A 20,764-nucleotide genomic window follows, 5' to 3' on the forward strand; every position below is an offset into this window, starting at 1 on the left:
CTTTAAATGAAAATCCACACGAGGTGGATTCTTCCATCTTACCCCCGTTGAGAATCTCAATGGAGTGGACCGTAGCTGAAGTAGTGAGGAGGACCTTCCTGCCGTAGCCAATTGTGACCCGGTGGTCTACACTGTGTCCTGGCATCCATGGCTGCAGTCCTGGCTCTTTATCTGGACACACTGCAAGGGACAGGATATAGACAAACATTTAACTTCCATCCACGTTTTTATAACTAAATACATTAACTCAAGTACAGTACCATAGGCCAATTTCATTGGCATTTTGATTTGAGGCTGATTTCATTTGATTTGGATATGACTCCAATACGTACATTTTACAACTATAGTTACAGGTTGCTTTTGGAATTGAGTTTCGAAATAAATAGACACATGAAATATTATACCAAGAAATAAATACAACATAGTTGTTGGAGAGCGATCAGGGAGGCAGTGGAATGAAACAAGTGGGCAGGATTTTAACCCCACCTTTGAGTGTGGTCATTTAGAAAAGGCGAAAAAGCTTTTGGATACTTTTAGAGCAAATTACATCTCTCATAACATTCTGTAGCTGCTGTAGCATTTATCAGGCTGTATCAACATCTCGATGGAATCTTTTACAGCTGGGAAATTGCTTTTTACCGTATAAATCTGAGATCTAAAATTGCTGGGCATACATACTTTTTATTGTTTAGTTATTTCCCTTTGGAATAAAACAGCGTAAATGAGCAGCAGGGTAAAAAAGTACATCAATCAGCTTCTCTCTTGACACACTATAATCATGGCAAAACTCCAAGTGGCATGGGGTGTACCCAGATATTCATATCTAATAACAGTACACATAGATCTACCTATCTCCTTGAATTGATGGCAAACAATTGGTAGAAGAAAATTCTCGAGTCCGTTGAAATGCACTCCGAGAAACATATTGAAAAATTTGACTTTGGGCGACATTTATATAAAATAATACAATTGTAAGTTCATCAAATCCATCAAACATGACAGTCGCGTAATTAGCAGTGTTCGACTACAGGTTTGTCATTTTTCTACAGATTTTTTTTCCTTACCTAAATTTCTTCCTAATCTGTAACCTTCTCAGCTCCCAGACTATCTAAATTGGGATAAATATAGCACACAAGGTTATTGGATTGCTCACTCAAGAGTAAGAGTGACTGATGAACCCATTTAGTCTGTGTCTGTTATTATCAGGAAAGCACTTTGAGACATTGTGTGTGATCCTGCCCAATAAAGTTTCAATCCATTGCTTTCTGTTGTGTGTGTGTGTGTGTGTGTGTGTGTGTGTGTGTGTGTGTGTGTGTGTGTGTGTGTGTGTGTGTGTGTGTGTGTGTGTGTGTGTGTGTGTGTGTGTGTGTGTGTGTGCGTGTGTGTTGTGGTTACATCATCTCCCTGCCACCTAATGGATCCATCAGAGGAATTGACTGGCCAAGACCTGAATTGTCAAGAAGATTTCCCAGAGGGCAAACACAGATTGATAGACGGTTACGTGCAATCAGCTGGTTTTCTGAGGTCTGTGAGTGACTGCTGTTTGGCTCTGGAGGACTCAGAGTGTGTGCAGAGCTGTAGGCTGCCTTGCAATTTCCTTAAGACACAAACCACTACCTTCTCAATCACATAAATAAGTCAGCCGACCTAGCATGTTGAGTCACCAGCATTACACTGGCTCTCTGTCATTGGATACAGTTGTTGTTTTGGGACAGTAGTTGCATCTTAATGTGGAAACTGAAACTGGTTTCAATCCTAACTTCTTCTCTCTTAACTATCTTAACTAAAAGTAAACAATGCAACTTTACAATGTGCAAATAGCTCATCACAAAAGGATTCATTACATCCCGGATGCCAGGTCTGTGGTTTTTGGCTAGGTTTTAAAGTGTTGCTGCAGGTTGAAACATTCTTTTTGCACACGGAACGATAGCAGGGAGATAGTGAATCATATCTCAAGTTGCTTCTCTAGAAACAGTATTTAGCTTTCAATCATATTGTCGAAATCATGTTTTCTAGAGTTAATCTGATGTATATATATTTTCAATGTTTGTCCACATCATACATTGTACATAACTTTTATATTTGTGGTTTATCTTGTCATTATCTCTCGTTTTGTGAGACATGAATGGATTATTTTTGGTGTTTTGAATAAACTACATTAAGTAAGTATGCATTTGTTACATTCATGGCAGAGGAGGAAAAAACTAAGAGAAGAGAAAGAAAAATCCTAACAGCTGTTTGAGCATCAAGAAATTAGTCACCATGTTCACAGAGAAATATTTCATTTATGCTAATATACTTAATCATACAAGTTCATTTTAGTACCTCTATTAATCATAAAAATAACAATAATAACTGGAATTTATATAGTGCCTTTCGGGAGAAACTCTATTAACAAACTGTTAGGGTAAACTGCTTATAATGCTGTAAGACTAAACATGTATGCTTTTAATGCTGGCATTGTAGGTATATGCCGGCCAATTAAATAATTTCAAAAAAAGCAATGTGTGTGAAGTTGCAGAAGAATATTTTACTTTTGGTTATTGGTCTGTTTTTTTGGGGCTTCTTTTGTTTGGTTGGTTTTGTCATGCAGACCTGGCAACCTGTGGCTTGTGACTTGAGGGATCTGGAGCTGTAAAACTCAGGCCATGTGAGGAGTTCCCACTGGGATGCTCCTGATGGCTCCACACTGTTTTAGTAGTATTTGTTCTGTACTTAACTCTCATTGTCAAAGTACACCCATACATGATCACATAACTGAAGTTCCATTTTAAGACCATTTTTGAGGATTATGTCTTCTTCAGTCTTCTGATCTCCGGAGCTCAGACAGACAGATAATCAGGTTTCTCTGTTTGAGTGATCAGCCAACACTATGAGAAATCGTGCTGGTTCAACACGTCTTCCTTTAAAACTTTTGGGTACCACTTTGTTTCTTAGAAACCGTCAATGCAGCAACTTGTTCTGCTTCCTCAGATCTGTGCCTCAACACAAACCTCTCCCTGAGGCCTGTGGGCAGCTCCTTCAAACTCATTGTCAGCTATGAGTATCATGGTAGAAGCATCCGAACACTTAAGTCAGAGTGATATAACAGTTTTTCTTAAATCAAAATGAAATCAGTTCTCATTAGGGGGTTATTGAATGTAGACTAAGGAGGAAAAATAAGAAGCATAAGAACATAACGCAATGTGGAAAAAGGGGACAGGGTTTGAATACATGAAACCAATGTATGCTACTTTACATGTACATTTCTGCATGCTGATTTGTCGCCGCAAAATCTTGGCTTGCCTCCAGTTCCTTTTCCTTCCTCTCTGCTTTGTCATGATTTTGTTTTAATAAACTGCATTTGAACCTCATACAAGGACTTACTCATGTGCAAGTTTCCATCACCAAGCACAGAAGGATACATGCACAAAAATGGAAAAGCCGTACGATAAAACCAGAAGCAAACACCCACATAGAATATGCAGTAAAAAGCCTCATCAGCAGCCGTTCACACACATTTCTGAGTGAGCGTCTGAAGTCAGTGTGGTTGTCAGTTACTGGAGTTTCTGACAGCTGGGAGTAAAAACTGCTGAACCTGCCGCTTTGCTTTGCTTTGGTTTAAAGTCTTTTGTAATCCAACAACACAATGATCTGAGCCTGAACTCCATCAGATAACCACCAAGCCAGGTGAGTCAGGGAGACTTATACCTCGAAATAAACCAGGGGAAATCAAGATTTTAAAGAATTATATCTACTCTTTTAACAAGTCCAACTGCACACAAGAACAGGATAATAACTGAGAGAGAGTGTTTGTGTAATTATCTTGAGAAACTGTTCTTTCACTGGTATGTCTTGGAGTCTTGATATGACTTTGCATATCAAGACTCCAAACAAAGCATTGTCTATGAGGAGAAGATGGAAGGCGAGGAAAAGATCCCATAGCACAGGGGTTCTCAAACTTTTGCAAGCTGGGCCCCCCAGAAGCTGGTTAGGGGTAGGGGAGAGCGGGGTAATGTGGGACATCGGGTGATGTGAAACACCCCCTGTATCTAGGCAACGAAACACATTTGTGGTCATGTGACTATTATGTTTAAAATCCCCTCCCATTCCCCGCTTGCAATGAAGGATAAATTGGTGCAGGTGCTGTGGAAAGTATGTTTTTTCACAAAAATGTGTTTTTTGCATGTAAAAGTAAATTTTCAACTGTTGTGTCAAAACACATTGAATCAGGTAGAAAAAATTATATCATACATGTTGGTGAACTTGCAACATATAAAACCATGTGATTGATGCTAGCTGAAGATTAGCCTGAATTGATAAGAGATGTTGTTTTTCTAAAATTGTGGCTTCGGGGTAAAGTGGGACAAATGCTGTGGGGTAAAGTGGGACAGTGTCTCACTTTACCCCACCATGTAGCACAAGTTAAGTTTAGTCTTAAACATATTTTAGTGTTATATTACATTATATATGTTTTTTATTTTGAATGTCATAAACATTGTAGAAAAGCCATCATGCCAAGAAACTACATCAGGAAGACAACTTGAGGCCAAACACCCCTCACAGAGATGGAGAGTGCAGCTGCTGAGGTCATGCAAGGAAAGAAGTCCTTAAGAAAAGCTGGAAGGGATAGAAATATTGATAAGACAACCCTCAAAAGATTCATAAAGAAAAAAGAGAAAGGGAAAGTAAAATCAGTAGCCTGGGGTGCAGTAGCTGAGGTAAAGAGAATATTCACAGATGAGATGGAGGAGGAGCTTGCCAAACACTTGAAACAACTAGCTGACCAGTTCCATGGCCTTGCTCCAGTTAAGTGCCGTGAACTGGCATTTGAATACGCAGAGAAAAACAATATCCCTGTCCCTGCCAATTGGACAGAGAAACAATGTGCAGGTAAGCTAGGGTGTGCAAGAGATCACATGAATCATAATAATCATAAATGTGCTTAATTGACCAATCCCCATGATTCTGTTACTAGTCCGATATTAGTGGTTGTCAATCTAGCTGTCGGGATTTTAACTATTACAACATGTGTTGTTATGGTAGTTTTAAAGTGGAAAAAGTAAGTGGACCACTTTCCCCCATAGCCGGGGTAAAGTGGGACACAAGACCACTTTTTTTAAAACAATCATAATTTCACTGCCCTTTGTCCTGAAGACATTCTGATCATTTCCATTTCTAGAAAACATCCTGAATTAATGGTAAATGTGTAAATTTTACTGATATATCAGTTAAGCTCGCCTAGAGGGGAGCAAATGTAAAAAATTTCCCACATTACCCAGCTCTCCCCTACTCACACTGTATCTGTCACCTGGGACTTCTACGTCCACTTCCACCTCAGCTGTTTGTTATTATCCCTGGTGTAACTGCAAAGCTCATCTGTGTTTGAAACTTCGGCTCAGTGAGACAGAGACGAGTGAACTGGTTGTATTTTACATTGAGACCAGATAATATGAGGAAAGAGAAGTTGAATTAAGAGCAACATTGTTGAGGCAGAACAACAATGTGCCTCTTTTGAAAGAACAATGTTAGTTATAATTTTGGAGTTTCAATTATTTTCGGCCTGTGTCATTGCTGGAATAAGTCCAAAATACATTGATCTTTATTTCAGTGTTTCATGAGTCTGTTTTTGTGTGTGTGTCCACATTATATTTTTCATGATTTATTTTTGTATCCACATCATTTTAAATGGCAATTTTCTGGAAGTATTTTTTATGAGCTGTATTTGTTTGATATTTCTCTCTCTCTCTCTCTCTCTCTCTCTCTCTCTCTCTCTCTCTCTCTCTCTCTCTCTCTCTCTCGTTATTTTCATAGTTCAACATTAATCACCTCTTATACTACCAATATACTACAAGGGGAACATGTTGCCGTCCAGATTATTTTCAGTGACGACAATGTTTCCAGTGAAGAAGGAGCCTTTATGTGGTGAGGTCAAGGAAATACCAGGGTTTTGATTAAATGTTAATAAAATAAATGCATACTGTCTGTGCTTGTGGTCACTGTTTATTTTTATAATATCTAACCACGTTCTTTTCTTAACCTTAACCAAGTGCTTTGGCTTACCTGAACATAATAATGAATCCTTTTGGTGCAAAATACAGAGAAATAAATGTTTGGACTTAAACTTAACACAAATCTGTTTCTGGAAAAAATTACATTGGGATAAGTAGGAAATATGTTTAACTCAAGTTCCACTCACCAGATTTTTCTAGAGTTTTCAGTTGCATGTCGTAGTATTTTATATGATGAGATCCTGAGATGTGGTGAAAAGTGATTTGTTTTGGCAAGGCTAAAGTTCAGCCCTAATATCACTTTTATTTGTATTCCACATGTTTCCAGCAGAATATATACACACAAGTTTACCTTCTGTAGTCGAAGTACTCTCAATCAGTGTAAGCGCTGCAGGGCTATAGTTTCACATCAAAATGATGCATTCTGGGTGTTTAGTGGACTAATCCATCACAGCTCTTGACAGCCGCTGTTGTTTAAATATGAAGCAGATGCAACAGGTGCTACGTTTGGGTGCACTTCACTGCAGTTTTTTGACTGAAATAATTTGCAGTGATGAATAAAACACTGATCAACCAGCAAGGATGTCTGTTCTGCTCTTCTTAGTAAATCCTTTAAAGACCAAAACCAACAACAACATGCATGTTTAAGAAGGCATCTGATGATATTTTGTATGATTTTCCCAATATTATGTTGCAATGTAGACCATTTGAAAAAGTTGCTAAGTATTTTATCAGTAGGATCATGCACCCCAGATTGGGAAAGGAAATCAGAAACTGGTCAGAGTCACTGTTCATACTTGATATGAACACTTTATATGTACTGTATATAAACACTCAAGGTCTTTGACTCTCTCACAATGTGTGTCTCTTCGTGCTTCCGCAATGCATCTTGGCTGTGTCCACATGTGTGCTTAGAGATGTCCATTTGTGCTTGGATCACTGAGGATGTTAATCTGAACAGGGCCAGAGAAGCAGACTCACCTTGTTTACGTGGTCTCCTCATGGCCACTTCATTCAGTGTCTCCCCATGACACATTTTGGCCTCTCTTAAGAACTTAAATTGTTTCCACTTATTTTTTTCCCAATAGTAATTCTTAGTTCCTACTGCCTCAGATCACCTGCCACACTCATTTCCTCCATTTGCCGTTGCCTGCCCAGGCTCTTCTCTCTGCACCTCGGCTCCACAATGAAGCAACGTTTCACGGTTTGTAAGGTTACGATACATGTTTAAGCTTTTAGTCAGTTTCTGTGCGTGAGTTCTGCAATGATCCATTGAGATCAACAATTCTGTAGACACAGGCCCTTTTCACATACCAGTATGATGTGAGAATGCTTTGCTGTTTTGTTGAAAGGATACAATTTCTGAAGGGGGCCAATGTTGCTCTGTTTTCAAGCCAAATTGACATCTGAATGAAATGGAGAGCTGAATGACAACTTGTAAATGTCCCACTGCTGATTCTGGCATGCTGTCTAAAATCCCAAACTGAGGCAGCAATATGTTGGCTTTGTTTGGTTCAGTGTGGCACAATATGTCTGTTTAGAAGGGGGTGAAGAGCAACATATGTTCCTTTATTTAGTTTCTGTCCACTCGGTGAGCATTAGTCCAATATTCACTCTCCCTTCAGCTCTGGTTTTGTCTCTGCTGGAGTAAATATTTACACATGTTCAGCAGCTAATCTAACTTTATTTATTATTCCACTGCACGGTGCAGGACAGGTGTACAGCCATGGTTTTTAGCCACAACTCAAAATGATGATGATAACATACATTCTTACATTTGATATTATATAATATGTTTTCACTGTGATATAGTAAGACATGGCTCATGAGCCATCGTGCGATTGAATTATTGAAATAATATATCTTCATGAGTGTAGTTCTGTAACAGGTAGAGGCCACCGAGCCTGCTCAGAGTAAACCTTTACTGCTTACATGCTGAGAGGATGACTGAATGTTGAATGATGATATGAATATTAATAATATCTAAAAAAAAATTCTTCTATCTTTATTTGAAAGTCACCATTATAGCAAAATAAAAATTTTTCAAGCCAAGACATTATTTTAGCATTTCTGTCATTTTATGTAATCTTCTCCTTTTCTTTTCTACACTCTGAGTAATGTGAACCGTTTTTTATATGACACTGATTAATTGAAGGAGAATTTGAATAGAAAATATCCTTAACTCACCTGCTTGGATGTTGGGGAGCAGCAGAGCTACCAGAAATATGGCACATGTCTTCATCTCTCTCAGCCGTTGCTTCAGACCTCCCAGTGGGCTTCAGAGGGGGCTGCGGAGTGGTAAGTGCCAAGTTCACTGTTGGAGACCACCAGAGTCACCTAGAACATCACATTGAAATGCAGAGGACTCAGCAAGACATGTACAAATGGGCGATTGTCAAAGTCTCCCTAGTTCAGAAGCGTGGCAGGAGGTCTGTCACATCTCTGTGCAGCCATGTCACGCATTGCAGGAGTCTTCAGAACTCATGCTTTAGATTTGAGTTTTATTTTTATTACATGTAAAACTTCAGATTATCTTACAGTATGCAGGGGAGACACAGATCAAATCATTCCACAACACACAGGTTTTCAAAACATACACAAAAGAGACGAAACCAAAATTCCCTCCAGTTGATAGCTAAACTTCAGTTATCAGCATGATGTGTGTTTGAGTCACTGTCTTTCTCTGGACACATGCAGACGGAGAACCTTTCAGCAGTGATACTTTACATTAACAATGAGTCTTGCTTTAATTCTGCCTCACACTACTGCTGCACTCAAAGTTCACTTTGTTCAACTTTGACCTTGTGTGACCTTTGGCCATATAATTTAATAGCAGTCTATATATATATATATTGTTAAAACTCAAATTTTGCTTTTGGAAATAATAAACACAAAGATTAAACTACATCCTTATCAAGATAACCATATCATGGCAGAATAGGGACAGTTCTTTATGTTCCGCAGGTTACATGTCTTATATAAATCATTTTTTCTGACGAGTGTAATGACAATTTTATCTAATAATGAAACACATTATTAAAAATTACATTTCTCTCACTGTCATTTTTAAATCCCAAACTGTTTTGATTGATGTAAGATCACAGATATCAGATATAACAGGAGTATTGAACTGACACATTGGTCCTGAGTCTGTTGGGACTTTTTACCTCAAGTCAGACTCAACACTAGTGGACCTGACTGTAGCCCCACTGTCAAGCATGAAGCTGAGGCTTTTCCAAAGCTGCTCAAAATAAACTCGATAGAGAAGGCAAGACATGTAGTGTGCTGTGTTGCTCTTGCATTCACACACTCAGAACATTTACTGGAGAAGAAGCTACACTGTGGAAGTTATGGGAAAGATAAATAGGCTCAAATTATTCACATGCAACTTTGTAACCTAATAAAACACAATCTTATTGTTGTGCATCTTCCACAGAGATGAAGAATGTTAACAAACAATGTCAGCATAATCTGGAGGACTAATATCAGCGTGCGTGGCATCACTGTATGCTCCCACTCTGTGCAGCTGGGTGGAGTCGACCTTCAGTCCAGCGGGAGGCAGATCAAACAGGTAGAATAGAGTGTCTTGTGGCTGGCCCTAGCTCTGACACCAACCCTAAACCCTAACTCCAACTCTGGGCTGCTCTTGGAACGTCTCCCTGCACAGCTGCCAACTTGGCTGTGGGGTCTTCCTTACCTGCATGAAAAAGTCTGCCAAACATGCTGTGCCACTTACAGTTTTTAGTTACTTATTTAATGATTTAACAATATTTACTGCAGATTAACTGGTTACTTTGTGGTCAATCCCTTTCTATTGCATGAACAGAAAATTGTCTCAATTGCTATTGAAGACGTGACAACACGATGCTGCCTTTAATTTAATTATCTCGTGTTGACATGCAGAGAGCTCAGTGAGACGCTGGGAGCATAAAGGAGCGGTATAATAGTTAATCATCATTTATTGTACATTCTAATTAACTTTCTACTTGACTATGGGTAACAGAGTTAGTCTCTGTGCTCCGTCAGCTGTGGCAGTCAGCGGATTTACCTACACACAGAAACCCAGTTACACTCATGCTGACTTAATGAGCCAGACAGAGACTTCAATTTCATTCAGATAGTTTGCTGGACTTCATGCTGCTCATGCTGCTTGTCCCTCTGTTATTTTTGCCAACACGTTTCACCTGCAGTCCAGACATCTGCTCATTATGAATACAAGTGTGTGCATATGTTAATCTAGCTGTGTGCACATTCACAGGTCACAGCTGTGTAGTAATCACTGGGAAACATTTCACCCAGGTAATCTCCTCTGCAGATTGGAATCATATGATTATCCTGTCTAGCAGCAGATAAATCCCTGGGCTGCAGCGGAAACCAAAGTAAAGGAAAGATTAAATTTTTTCCTGCTGGCAAAGAGCCCACTTCAACAATTACGAAAGTTGCAAATGTCACAGTTACTTTAAATACTTTAACATTGAAAGTACTATTGTCAGAATCACAGTGTTTATATAATCATGTCTCTAATCTCTATCTTTAAAGATAAGTCCTAGGGGTGTGGAGGTTGAGAGATGTTTTTATCTTTATGCTAATGTCATTCTTAGAAACAGTAAAAAGATGATTGCTGTGACTTGAGGACTCAAAGAGCACTAATGTTGCCAGTACAGTCTTGTGTATCACAAGACTGTACTGTAGCTTATGTAAAGCTGCACTCTCCAGAGTAATTTTGTACATTGATGAAGCCATTTATCTGGAACACTTTGAAGCTTCACTGCAGTGATTGTTAGCTGCATTTATTTCTGTGGTTGTGAGATTTTGTAAACGACTCGAGGAACTGGAGTCACCCACACATCAGGTGGTGTGGGAGTAAATGTGGGAGGGATTACTCTTCAAGGTAACATTGCTTACGCTCCCATTGATGCATCATGAGTGTGATTATCTCACGTGGGGGTGTCACATGTTTCCTTCCCAGGGCCAAAAGGCTCCTGACTTGGCAGGGAAAACAGGCCTAATGAATGAGTTTGTAACTCACAGTCTAGAAGGCAGCCTCAGAGGAATACACAACATTTTGATCACTGTCGCCTTTTTAATCTTAAATCTTGAAGACAACCGGAGAAGAAACTTGACCTTGGATTTTTTTTTAGATCAAACACATTAAGGAAATGTACTTTTAGGTGTCACTAGTCTTTCAAAATCAAACAGCATCTTTCTGAAGCAGCAAACGAACACTGATGTTCAACAAGAGAGCCAAAGTGGACAGAAACCCTCCGCAGGGAAGTTGACCTGTAAGGGTTAATCAGCAACAGGAAATAAAGGAAGAAAACAAGTAAACTACACCATGGAAAAAGACAAAACTATTTTTTTTCAGAGTATCTGGGTCAACTTCTACCATAAAACACCCATTCCCATCGGAGATCGGAAGCTGAAGGCTTAAGTGTGTTTCATACAAAGTACTTTTCGAACTGCTCAATGTTGTCTGACGATGCATCTGAAACAACAATCTTATAACTCCAGACATACTTTTTGTATCAATGCTGAACTATAGTTAAGGAGCTGGTTGTATATTTTCCTTAACCCATTATGATCTGACAAGATTAAAATGGACGCTGGGAGAGAAAGTCACAGTTTATCAGATATACCAGGTTAGCTAGGTCAGCTAATCGACCTGGATGGGAGAGCTGTAGGATGGTACAGCAGCTAGCATTCTGTCCTGGAGAAGCTCTACAATGGTGGCATGTGCAGAGTTAGTATACGTGTACCAGTAGACTCACAATAGCCACACGTACTAAACACTCCAAGTTGAAATATACCCAAGTTTGAAGTAGTGTTGCTCCTTCACATCAAAAGAGTTGTGATGAGGATGTTTAGTTAAGAGGATTTGGACAGGATGACTACTGAACGCCTCCCAGTGGAAGTATTAGGACAACATCCAACTTAGAAGGGACCATGGGACAGACCCAGAACACTGATGGGGGGGCCATATCCCATCAAGCCTAGACTACTTGATGCATGGATGGGCCATGCACTAATGACAGAAAAGACCGCTTCCTCAGTGTGCTACAGTAACTCTACAGTAATTCATCTCAAACCTGATCTTTATGACGTATGTTTCTCAGTGTAACAGTTGCCCTATTATAGTCTAGCCTTTACAAAGAGGCATTCTCCATACTATTGTATTTAAACAAAGTCAACGATGGACCCTGCATCTGAATAATATGTTTGACCTCCATGAGAGGATTAAATAACAGGATGGATTTTGCACAATTCAACACTAAAAGGTTCCATTTCGACCTCATGCCAGCGGTTTTCAGTTTGGAAGGATGTTTTTGACTTCAGCTAAGGTTTTTCTTATTTGTCCATGAACAAATACCTTCCTCACCACATTGTAAGAATTGCCTGACCTTATCACGAGGTGAAGGCTGTTAGTTTGTTTTGCTGTCATGTGAGGAAATGTTCTGAGGATTCAGAGAGACAAAGTCGGACAGTCCATTGCACTCTCGGATGACACAGAAGAGTTTGTACAAACTCGTGCGCAAAAGGAATGTGAAGTACTTCATCTTCCAATCAGATGCATTCTGACTGTCACACATAGCTCAAACACATGAGAGCAAAGGCAGGAGCCACTTAATTGAAGCATTCATGTATGATTAATAACAGAAGCTTGTGCAGTCTTGGCTTTCATAAAGTTCAAATGGATATTTCTGAACTGTAATGCTGAACCATTGGCCATCGAGCCACGCAACACTTCAATGTTTATCATTTCTCAGTAAGTATGTAAGCCAGCCAGGAAAAAGGATGTGTTTATGTGAACTTCATAGAGAGTGTGTGTGTGTGTGTGTGTGTGTGTGTGTGTGTGTGTGTGCGTGTGTGTGTGTGTGTGTGTGTGTGTGTGTGTGTGTGTGTTTGAGTGAGAGAGAGAGAGTGTTGTGTCTGGTGGTCTCAGTACTAAAGGCTATGTCATTGCTACTGCGTATGAATTTGGAACAGAATCTTTTCCAGTATTTTGAGTTTTGCTTCACCATATTTTGCTTCTCCATCAGGCCTCTCTGACTTATTGCCAGAGCTGTAAACAAAGTCAGGCCGAGACAGGTTTGGCCAGCTGGACAGTATAATAAGTCTGTAACAAATCTTTAATTAATTGAGATAGTGTTCACTCTTAATTTATGAGTTTATCTATATTTTTGTCAGCTGATGATGTTAATTGATATCTGAGAACACAATCGACATTATTCATTCAACATTTAAAGGGCATTTTGAGATACCCAAAGATCCACTGATTCCATATTGTCTAATGTGAAGGTTGGTGTAATCTGCTTTCAGACATGCACTTAACTCTGGATAATCTCCTGAAATTATTCAGATTCATATGTGAACATTTATGTCTTGCTGCAGACATTCCCTGGAGCTTAAACTGCCAGCCCCCTAGAAAAAACTCTGATTAATGTCCATGTGAGAATACAGCAGAAAATTATACTGAATATTCACCGCCAGCGAGTAGCATATTGATGATGAAATTAGAATAGAATGGTGAAAAAGAGGGGCCGTACACTGACGAAGATGTCAACTTGAAAAGATTCAAGAGCTTTTGGGGAAAGGGGCAAAAACTGGTGAATTCATACAGTCCAAGCTCCTGCACACTGCAACCTGAATGTTACTTACAGAGCCGTCAGTAGAATAGCTTTAAAGAGAACAAGAAACAGTAAACAAACTCAGTGTCAGCATTATTTTTTGTGTTTTCATGTGTACTAAAGCTGCACAGAGTGACAACAGAAGAGAATAGTTTATTAAAGGTGCTGTTATCAGGCCATCCATTACAACTTACCACTGAACAAATGATGCTGGCAATAATACATGGCTTTACTCCTTTGAGTAAGGAGGAAGAAAATCTGGACGATTTTGGTCATACCCAGTCTTACTTGGTTGCAGTGTGGATTGTAAAATATGATCATATTTCAAAACAGTGCAATTCTTCAGTATGCTACTGCATAGAAGCAGTAGAAATATGAGATCCATTGTACATTCATGTGAGGGGCAACTCACAGAAATGAAACTGTACGGTAGCTTATGCACTTCCAGGCTCTACTTGTTATTGGACACTTTATGAGCTCAGAGCAACTGTGAAATTTATAAACACAAGCTGGCACTGCTCTGACAACGCTCCCTCTCTCACACAAATACACGCACACACACACACACACACACTTCCTAAAAAGGAACTTCTGAGAGAAATTGCCACTTACCCCATCAAACTACTCTGCCTACCACATATAGAGTGACACAGCAACACACATTTGCCAGCAAGTCAACTGAGGGTGGAGAACACACTAAAAGATGTTTTTATGACTTCCACAGTAACAAAAACTTGCAATTAATCTCTTGCAGAAACAAGCTTTAACTCCAGGAATAGTGTGTAATAATATACCTCTGGGGAAATGTTGGGTGGAGCTCTGTCAGCTGCAATAGCAGCAGCTCTCTTTGAGGTCTAGCTAAACCTGGCCATATGGAGGTGTAGGAAATCTGCTGACTACACACACACGGACACACACTTGAATTTTCCAAGTACATTTTTGTCTGAATAAATGTTTTACTCCCTGGCTAGTCTACAGGAAGACAATCCAATCACAGCCTCAAGAGTGAAACACCATGGCTAGAGATTTTAATAATCCTAATCTTCATTCCACTGAGAGGGGAAATCAGATATCCCAGATGATGGGATGTAGATGCCATCACTGTGTTCTTTCAATAGTCTGCTTCTATCATCTGTTTGCGAGTGAGCTTCGCCAGATATTTGGGGGGTACTGAGGTTCTTTACAGGCCCACACATCCGTAAGGGGTCACTACTCTCACTAGTGCCTGCTCCATTGCTGCTACTGAGGTGTGTGGGGGGGAAGTAATCAGTTGAAGCTGTTCTTTTGCTCTTAGTTGAAAAGATGTATAATAAAATGTATAATTTGACTTATACACTCAGGGCCCAATGGCAGTGAGCCAATGAAAAGCATTTCTTAATCATGTAATTTCTGATACTGAGGTATATTTTATTTTCAAAATGTGTCTATTACACTGTGGTACCAGTATACCAGGCGTCCTATTCTACATTATGTTATGAATATAAATACTGCATTCATTTTCTAACCTACACTGCAAAATGACTATAATTTACGAATGTCTTTGCTTCCCTAATCAGTGCCTTATTGGCTTGCTGTCGCTCTTGTTTGAGCCTTAAGCTAAATTGAATCTCATTTTTGGTTCACATTTTTGTTATCATTTAGGAATTTGTTGAAGTAATTTCATCAGTTTTATTTTGTCTTGATGCAAACAATGCACTGCACTCACGTTCTTCACAAAGTCAATGACTAGGACAGTGTGCTGCTGACTGCTCACAGTAGTTGAAAGGGTAGGGTGGGTCACCGGGGTTAGAGCCAAATTCTGTTGAGGGCCCCCAAAAAACCTTTGGCCAGCCCTGTGTCACACAAACGCACAAAGACACACATACCAGTTTTGATAACAGATCAGCCTCAAAGCACATACTCACAGACAGGAAGCGTTTGGTTCAGGTACGTGTGTGTTTGGGGGGGGGGAAGTCTGGATTGGGTTGCAGGAAAATAATATTTGGCCACATTCTGAACATGCTGTCCTCAATCTGAACCAGGTACACCTAACAAGGTTAGCATGAGTATGAAAACATTCTGCGAGACACAAGAATGTGCGCACACACACAGACACACACACACACACCCACACACAAACTGTAACATGGAGGAAACCTCACTGGAGGAACTGCCTGTCATGCTGGCTGCACAATGCTACGATATATACACGTGCATGTAGTAAACACATGGGGTCTTGCCTCGGGCATAAAGAAAACACAAGGCCACATTTCATGCGTTTAACATGGTCGGCATGTTTTAGCAGACATATTGCAATATTTCAGTTGAATAATAATATTGGAAACACATTGCATTATTCAGCATGTGTGAAAATGTCTGAAAAATGACAAGTTCAAACTAATGAGATGTGGTTTACATCTAATTAAAAACCACAGGTGCTAAGGTCAATGAATAGGATGCAGACGTTGCTTTACTTTTTCTAAAGCTCTCAGTAACTGACTGAGTCAAGTAAAGTAAAGAGAGTTTTACTGAGAGATTTTTGATTCTACTTGTTTATTCACATTTAGGACTAAGAGGAAAAAGAGGGATTTCTGATTCTTTGTAAACACAGATGAATAATTAACTGCAATCAAGAGAGACTGAGGCAATGGTTTAACAACATTCATTAACATGTGGAGGAGATTGGAGTAGAGGTGGGAAACAGTCGTCACTGAATGACGTACCCCCTCGTGCTTCTCTCAAACTTATGAAGACACCGGACTTCCTCCTTTACACCCATCAGACAAGAGCCATAAATACAACGGCAACAAGAAGACTTTGTCACAAGATTATTATTTGACATAAGCAATTGATAGTCTTGGTTTTTGGTTTCTCCAGAGAACAATCTCGTTTTCTTAGATGCTTCGCTGTTCCCCCATCTACACTTAATATCATTACCTGATATGACTAAATTAAATGATTTTTTTAATCTAGTTTTTCTCAAGGTTGAGATGGTTTCATTCGAATTTTTTAACTTTGTTCATTTTAGAAGACATCGGGGAGCTCAGCTTTGACACCTACAGGCTACATTGGAAGATCAGAGGCAGCAAGGTGATCTGAGACTGAATGACAGGGCAACACGCTCCCCCTTCAGCTTTCTGTCTGTCGCTAATCCCTCTGTCCCTGAGATGAAATGATGAAAACTCTCAAGAGTTACAGTAAATAGGAGAATGGAGGAAGGGGAGAAATGACCTCATTAACGCTGGCATTATAGCATCATCACAGCATGAAGTGTGAGCCTTGGTGAGCCCTGCAGTCACAATGTGCCATCCCTGCACAGCCCAGAGATTTCACCAGCTAAAAATGTAAGTGTGATGAAATTGAAACACACAGGAGAAATGATGAAATCTATTTGACGTTAGCAACGGTTGACAGAGGCGGGGGGCAAGGTACTGGGGTTTGGGGTAGTTTTTTTTTATCCTGAATGTTTGAAAGGGCCTTCAGGGTGTAAGTGCTGCTGTCAAAATGCTGAGTCGGGAGAGGAAAAATGCAAGAAGATGAAAAACCCCACAGGGAATCAGAAGAAGCATCTCAGAGAATAGGGGAGATTATACCGTTGAAGTGGTGAAGCATTCAACACGGAAGATAAACTAAATATATTAATGTGGCAAAAATGAGTACAGAGCCATGTCCTTTTTAATCTATAAAAAGGTTGAAACCAAATTGTTTTAATTTCTGTCAGTGTGGACTGGAGCTTGAGCAACACAATGCCTCTGCTTTTCATTTTTGGTAATTTCATTTTGGTCTATCCCAGTCTAGTCCTTGTCAAAGACAACAAACGTGAACGTAATCACACTCAGTCAGGAGGGGACTATCACCCCATGGAGAGAAAACTTTTTTTTTTTGTTCCAGGCCAGGCTGAGTACACTAAGGAGGCCACCTTCAAATAGAGCTGCTCTCTGACATTAGCCATGTCTAAGTGCACAATGTAGAGTCCTACAGAGAGGAAGCTTGAGGAGTTAGACCTACAGTTAAAGTTCACATTTTTGCTAAAAACTGTATTTCTCTAACCTGAACCAAGTCCAGACAATAGCTCACCAGTGTTTATGTGTCTTACTTCAAACATTTTATACACTTCATTAGAAGATATTGTAAGTGAAACTTGTGTAAACAGTGAATAAATGAAAACCCATTCAACAGTGGAGGTCATGTCTGGTTTCAGGGTGGAGGTTAGGACATCTTCGTCTGAAAACACTGACACAATCTGACACTCACTCGCTTTTCCATGTCACATTCAGTTCGGATCAGTGTAAATTTGTCAGGTTATCTAAGCAGCACATAACTGCATCTCGGACATTCTTCCCGTTATTGTGCGATGACCTGGATGTTTTCTAGGTGGATGGTGCTAATCGGCTGTGTAAGTAGTAGGTAAATGTGCACTTCATGTTTACATGTGGATGAAAAATTTATTTTAATTAATGCTCTCTTTGATTTAAAGGCTACTGGAGTTAATGACCTGAGTGTTAAAGTGTGGTGTTAGCCATTGACCACTATGTTTTGGATAACAGGGTATCATCTATGCCTCATCCATGCTATTGTGCTTTGTTAGTAGTTATGTGGGTACAGATTTAAACTGTACCCAACTGAACACTGTCAAATACAAAGAAATGTTCACACTTCAAAGACAATAATCCATAATTTAGAGGAATTAAATGTATTTGCTTCATCATCTAGTTTTACAAAATAGTATGAAGTTAAATATTAAAGACTGATCGCAACAGGACACTTCCTCAATAGCACTCTGAGTTTAAGAAAATCATCCAAAGGATGACCAGGAAAATCTCTGTGTTTCACCGAAAATGTAAATCTGGCTAATGTAGCTGATAGATGGTCATGGTGGCATTAATAACTATGTTCCACCCTCACACAGAAACATGCTCAAGTGAAACCAAAATAGTGAAAGCCGTGAAGTGGCTTGTGGTTAACTTCACAAATACTTAGAGAAAGTTAAAGGAAAGGAAGGTAAATGGCAAAAAACAATCTTACAGAACTATATCGGTTACCACTTCCCATTTTATCAAAATGCTTTTTTCAAACTCGGCAGAATTCGGTTACCCCAGATATTGTAAATCTATCACATTGCAAGTCAAAGCTAACAGTGATGACAGACAGGACCTTTCTTATTGAGAATTTGCTCCAGTTCCTGCAGCCTCAAAGAAGCTCTGCGTCATCGCAGTTGTGATTAACTATGCACATTGCAGCAGGTTCCCATTGATGTGTTACATAAATATATAAGCAACTTGTTTTAATTACTTCTTCCAATTAAGAGTTTTCTCCTGGCGAGGCGCAGCAGCCATGCTGAGAGAACGAGAGGAGGATGAGTGCGAGACGTTCGTAGAGTTGACAATCTCGGGGGTTCAAAGAGAGAGACCTGCTGTGCCAAGACAGGCAGTCATACAGTTACACCACCGCTGTGCTGCTTCACTCTTAACTACGACAGAGTCCCCAACAACAAAACCCGGCATCTAGGCTACAGCCTCACTTTGAAGAGCTATGAACTATGACACATTCACACATGCACACATAATAACAAGTCCCAAATTTAAAGATGCCATTACATGAAACCATGACACTATTTTGGGTCTGCATGCTTTTTAACTAACAGACATTCAGTGTATTTGCATTCTGCATGTCTTATAAAGAGGCCGCTTCTCCCATATGTCATGTGTGCCACTCAGCCCTAGGCTCATTGTTTCCTAAGCCATAAAAATAGCACACAACAAAATAAGTCAAAACCAATAAATCAGGACTGTTTCAGCCACATATTGTATATTGAGTCAAGCAAATCCTCAGCGACATGCAGCAGTGCAGTGCTGATACTGGAATCAGGGGGGACAAATGTCGATGTAAGTCAGCACGTGCACACAGGACAGGTTGCTGTTGTTCAAACTGCTGCTGAGTGTCTTACTCTGTCCTTTGCAAGACAAACTTTCATTTCACTGACCGGGGGCAACTGGTACTGGTAGAGTGAGACGGTTCCTGCAGCCCAGCAGGTTGCTCAGGTAGTCCAGCTCCTCCAGGATGACACATCCATATGTGGGGTTGCAAGAAGGTTTGCAGTGTCTCCCAGCGCAGTCTCAAGAGCATGAAGGAGACACACAGAGTCGAGCTGCTACACATGAAGAGCTGGACAATAGAAGGGCATCAACCCAGCAGCTGGACCGGTGTCTGCTCCTTTTTGCGAAGAGGAACAGGAGGAGCATGGACAGAGTCCTACACAAGGACCTCCAGCAGGCTAATGGTGTGCATTTTTCTGACCACACTGTCAGATACAGACATCATGAGGGTGGCAAGAGGAAGTACTTTGCTGTAACAGCTGGGAGCTCTATTTTTTATTCAATGTTACTGAAACAGAAGACAGTGCTGCATTTGATGGACATTGTTTTCACTGTGGGTTAGCCCACAGTTGGTGCTTAATTGTGTGTTTACAGCACAAGGATGGTTCATGTGGAATAGAGTCAAAATAAATGTGTTCATGGTGTTAAAGGAGTAAGACTACAGCACAACATAACATAACAGTGGGGCACCGTAGAAAAAAACAATGTTTTTCAGGTTTTGGATACACAGACAATGCCTAATGGTAGCATCAGTTCATTGTTGCGTCAGGTCTTTTCATATAATTTCTTGATAGTGAGAGAAAAAATCATAACAAAACATTTAACAAACTGTCCATCTATTTATTTAATTACCTCCAGGAGCTGCATGAACAGCAGGAACTCGACTTACGTGCTTTATGTGGAGCACGACTAAACAGCTAACAAATCTCCAGTTCCTGATAAATGGCTCCCGACACAGCAGTGAGGCGCTCTGATAACTTTCCTGGAAACATCGCGGCTGTTTTTTAATAAGATCGCCTCTCCTCAATGTGCCCTGTTCTATGGCGTCTGTGCCAAGTGGTCCAACATTTAAAAGTCAGATGAGAGGAAGGTTTAAAAAGAAAAAAAAGAAAGGAAAAGGAAAATAAATACACACACTAACTCACACAGTCAGCAGTGCCAAAGAACACTATATTAGCAAGTCCAATGTGCGAGGGGGAAATGGTTGGTCTGTTGAGCTGGCTTGTCACGAGCAGAAGATGGAACATTTTCCTCTCCTCTATTAATCGGACTAAATCTCCTCTGCTTGACAGGT

General features: G+C 40.0%; 1 protein-coding gene across 3 annotated transcripts in view; it reads right to left on the reverse strand.

Annotated features, from left to right (window-relative positions):
- cemip (cell migration inducing hyaluronidase 1) overlaps positions 1-20,764 on the reverse strand; it is a 146,690-nt gene that overhangs the window by 72,449 nt on the left and 53,477 nt on the right. For all 3 annotated transcript variants that reach the window (XM_053419120.1, XM_053419130.1, XM_053419139.1), the window contains exons 2-3: positions 8,178-8,327; positions 43-180 (exon numbers count right to left, since the gene is read on the reverse strand). In XM_053419120.1, the coding sequence (XP_053275095.1) occupies positions 43-180; positions 8,178-8,232 (193 nt within the window). In that variant the 5' untranslated portion in view covers positions 8,233-8,327. The remainder of the gene's footprint in view (positions 1-42; positions 181-8,177; positions 8,328-20,764) is intronic.

Source organism: Pleuronectes platessa, chromosome 1, assembly GCF_947347685.1.
Source record: "Pleuronectes platessa chromosome 1, fPlePla1.1, whole genome shotgun sequence".
Classification (NCBI taxonomy): domain Eukaryota; kingdom Metazoa; phylum Chordata; class Actinopteri; order Pleuronectiformes; family Pleuronectidae; genus Pleuronectes; species Pleuronectes platessa.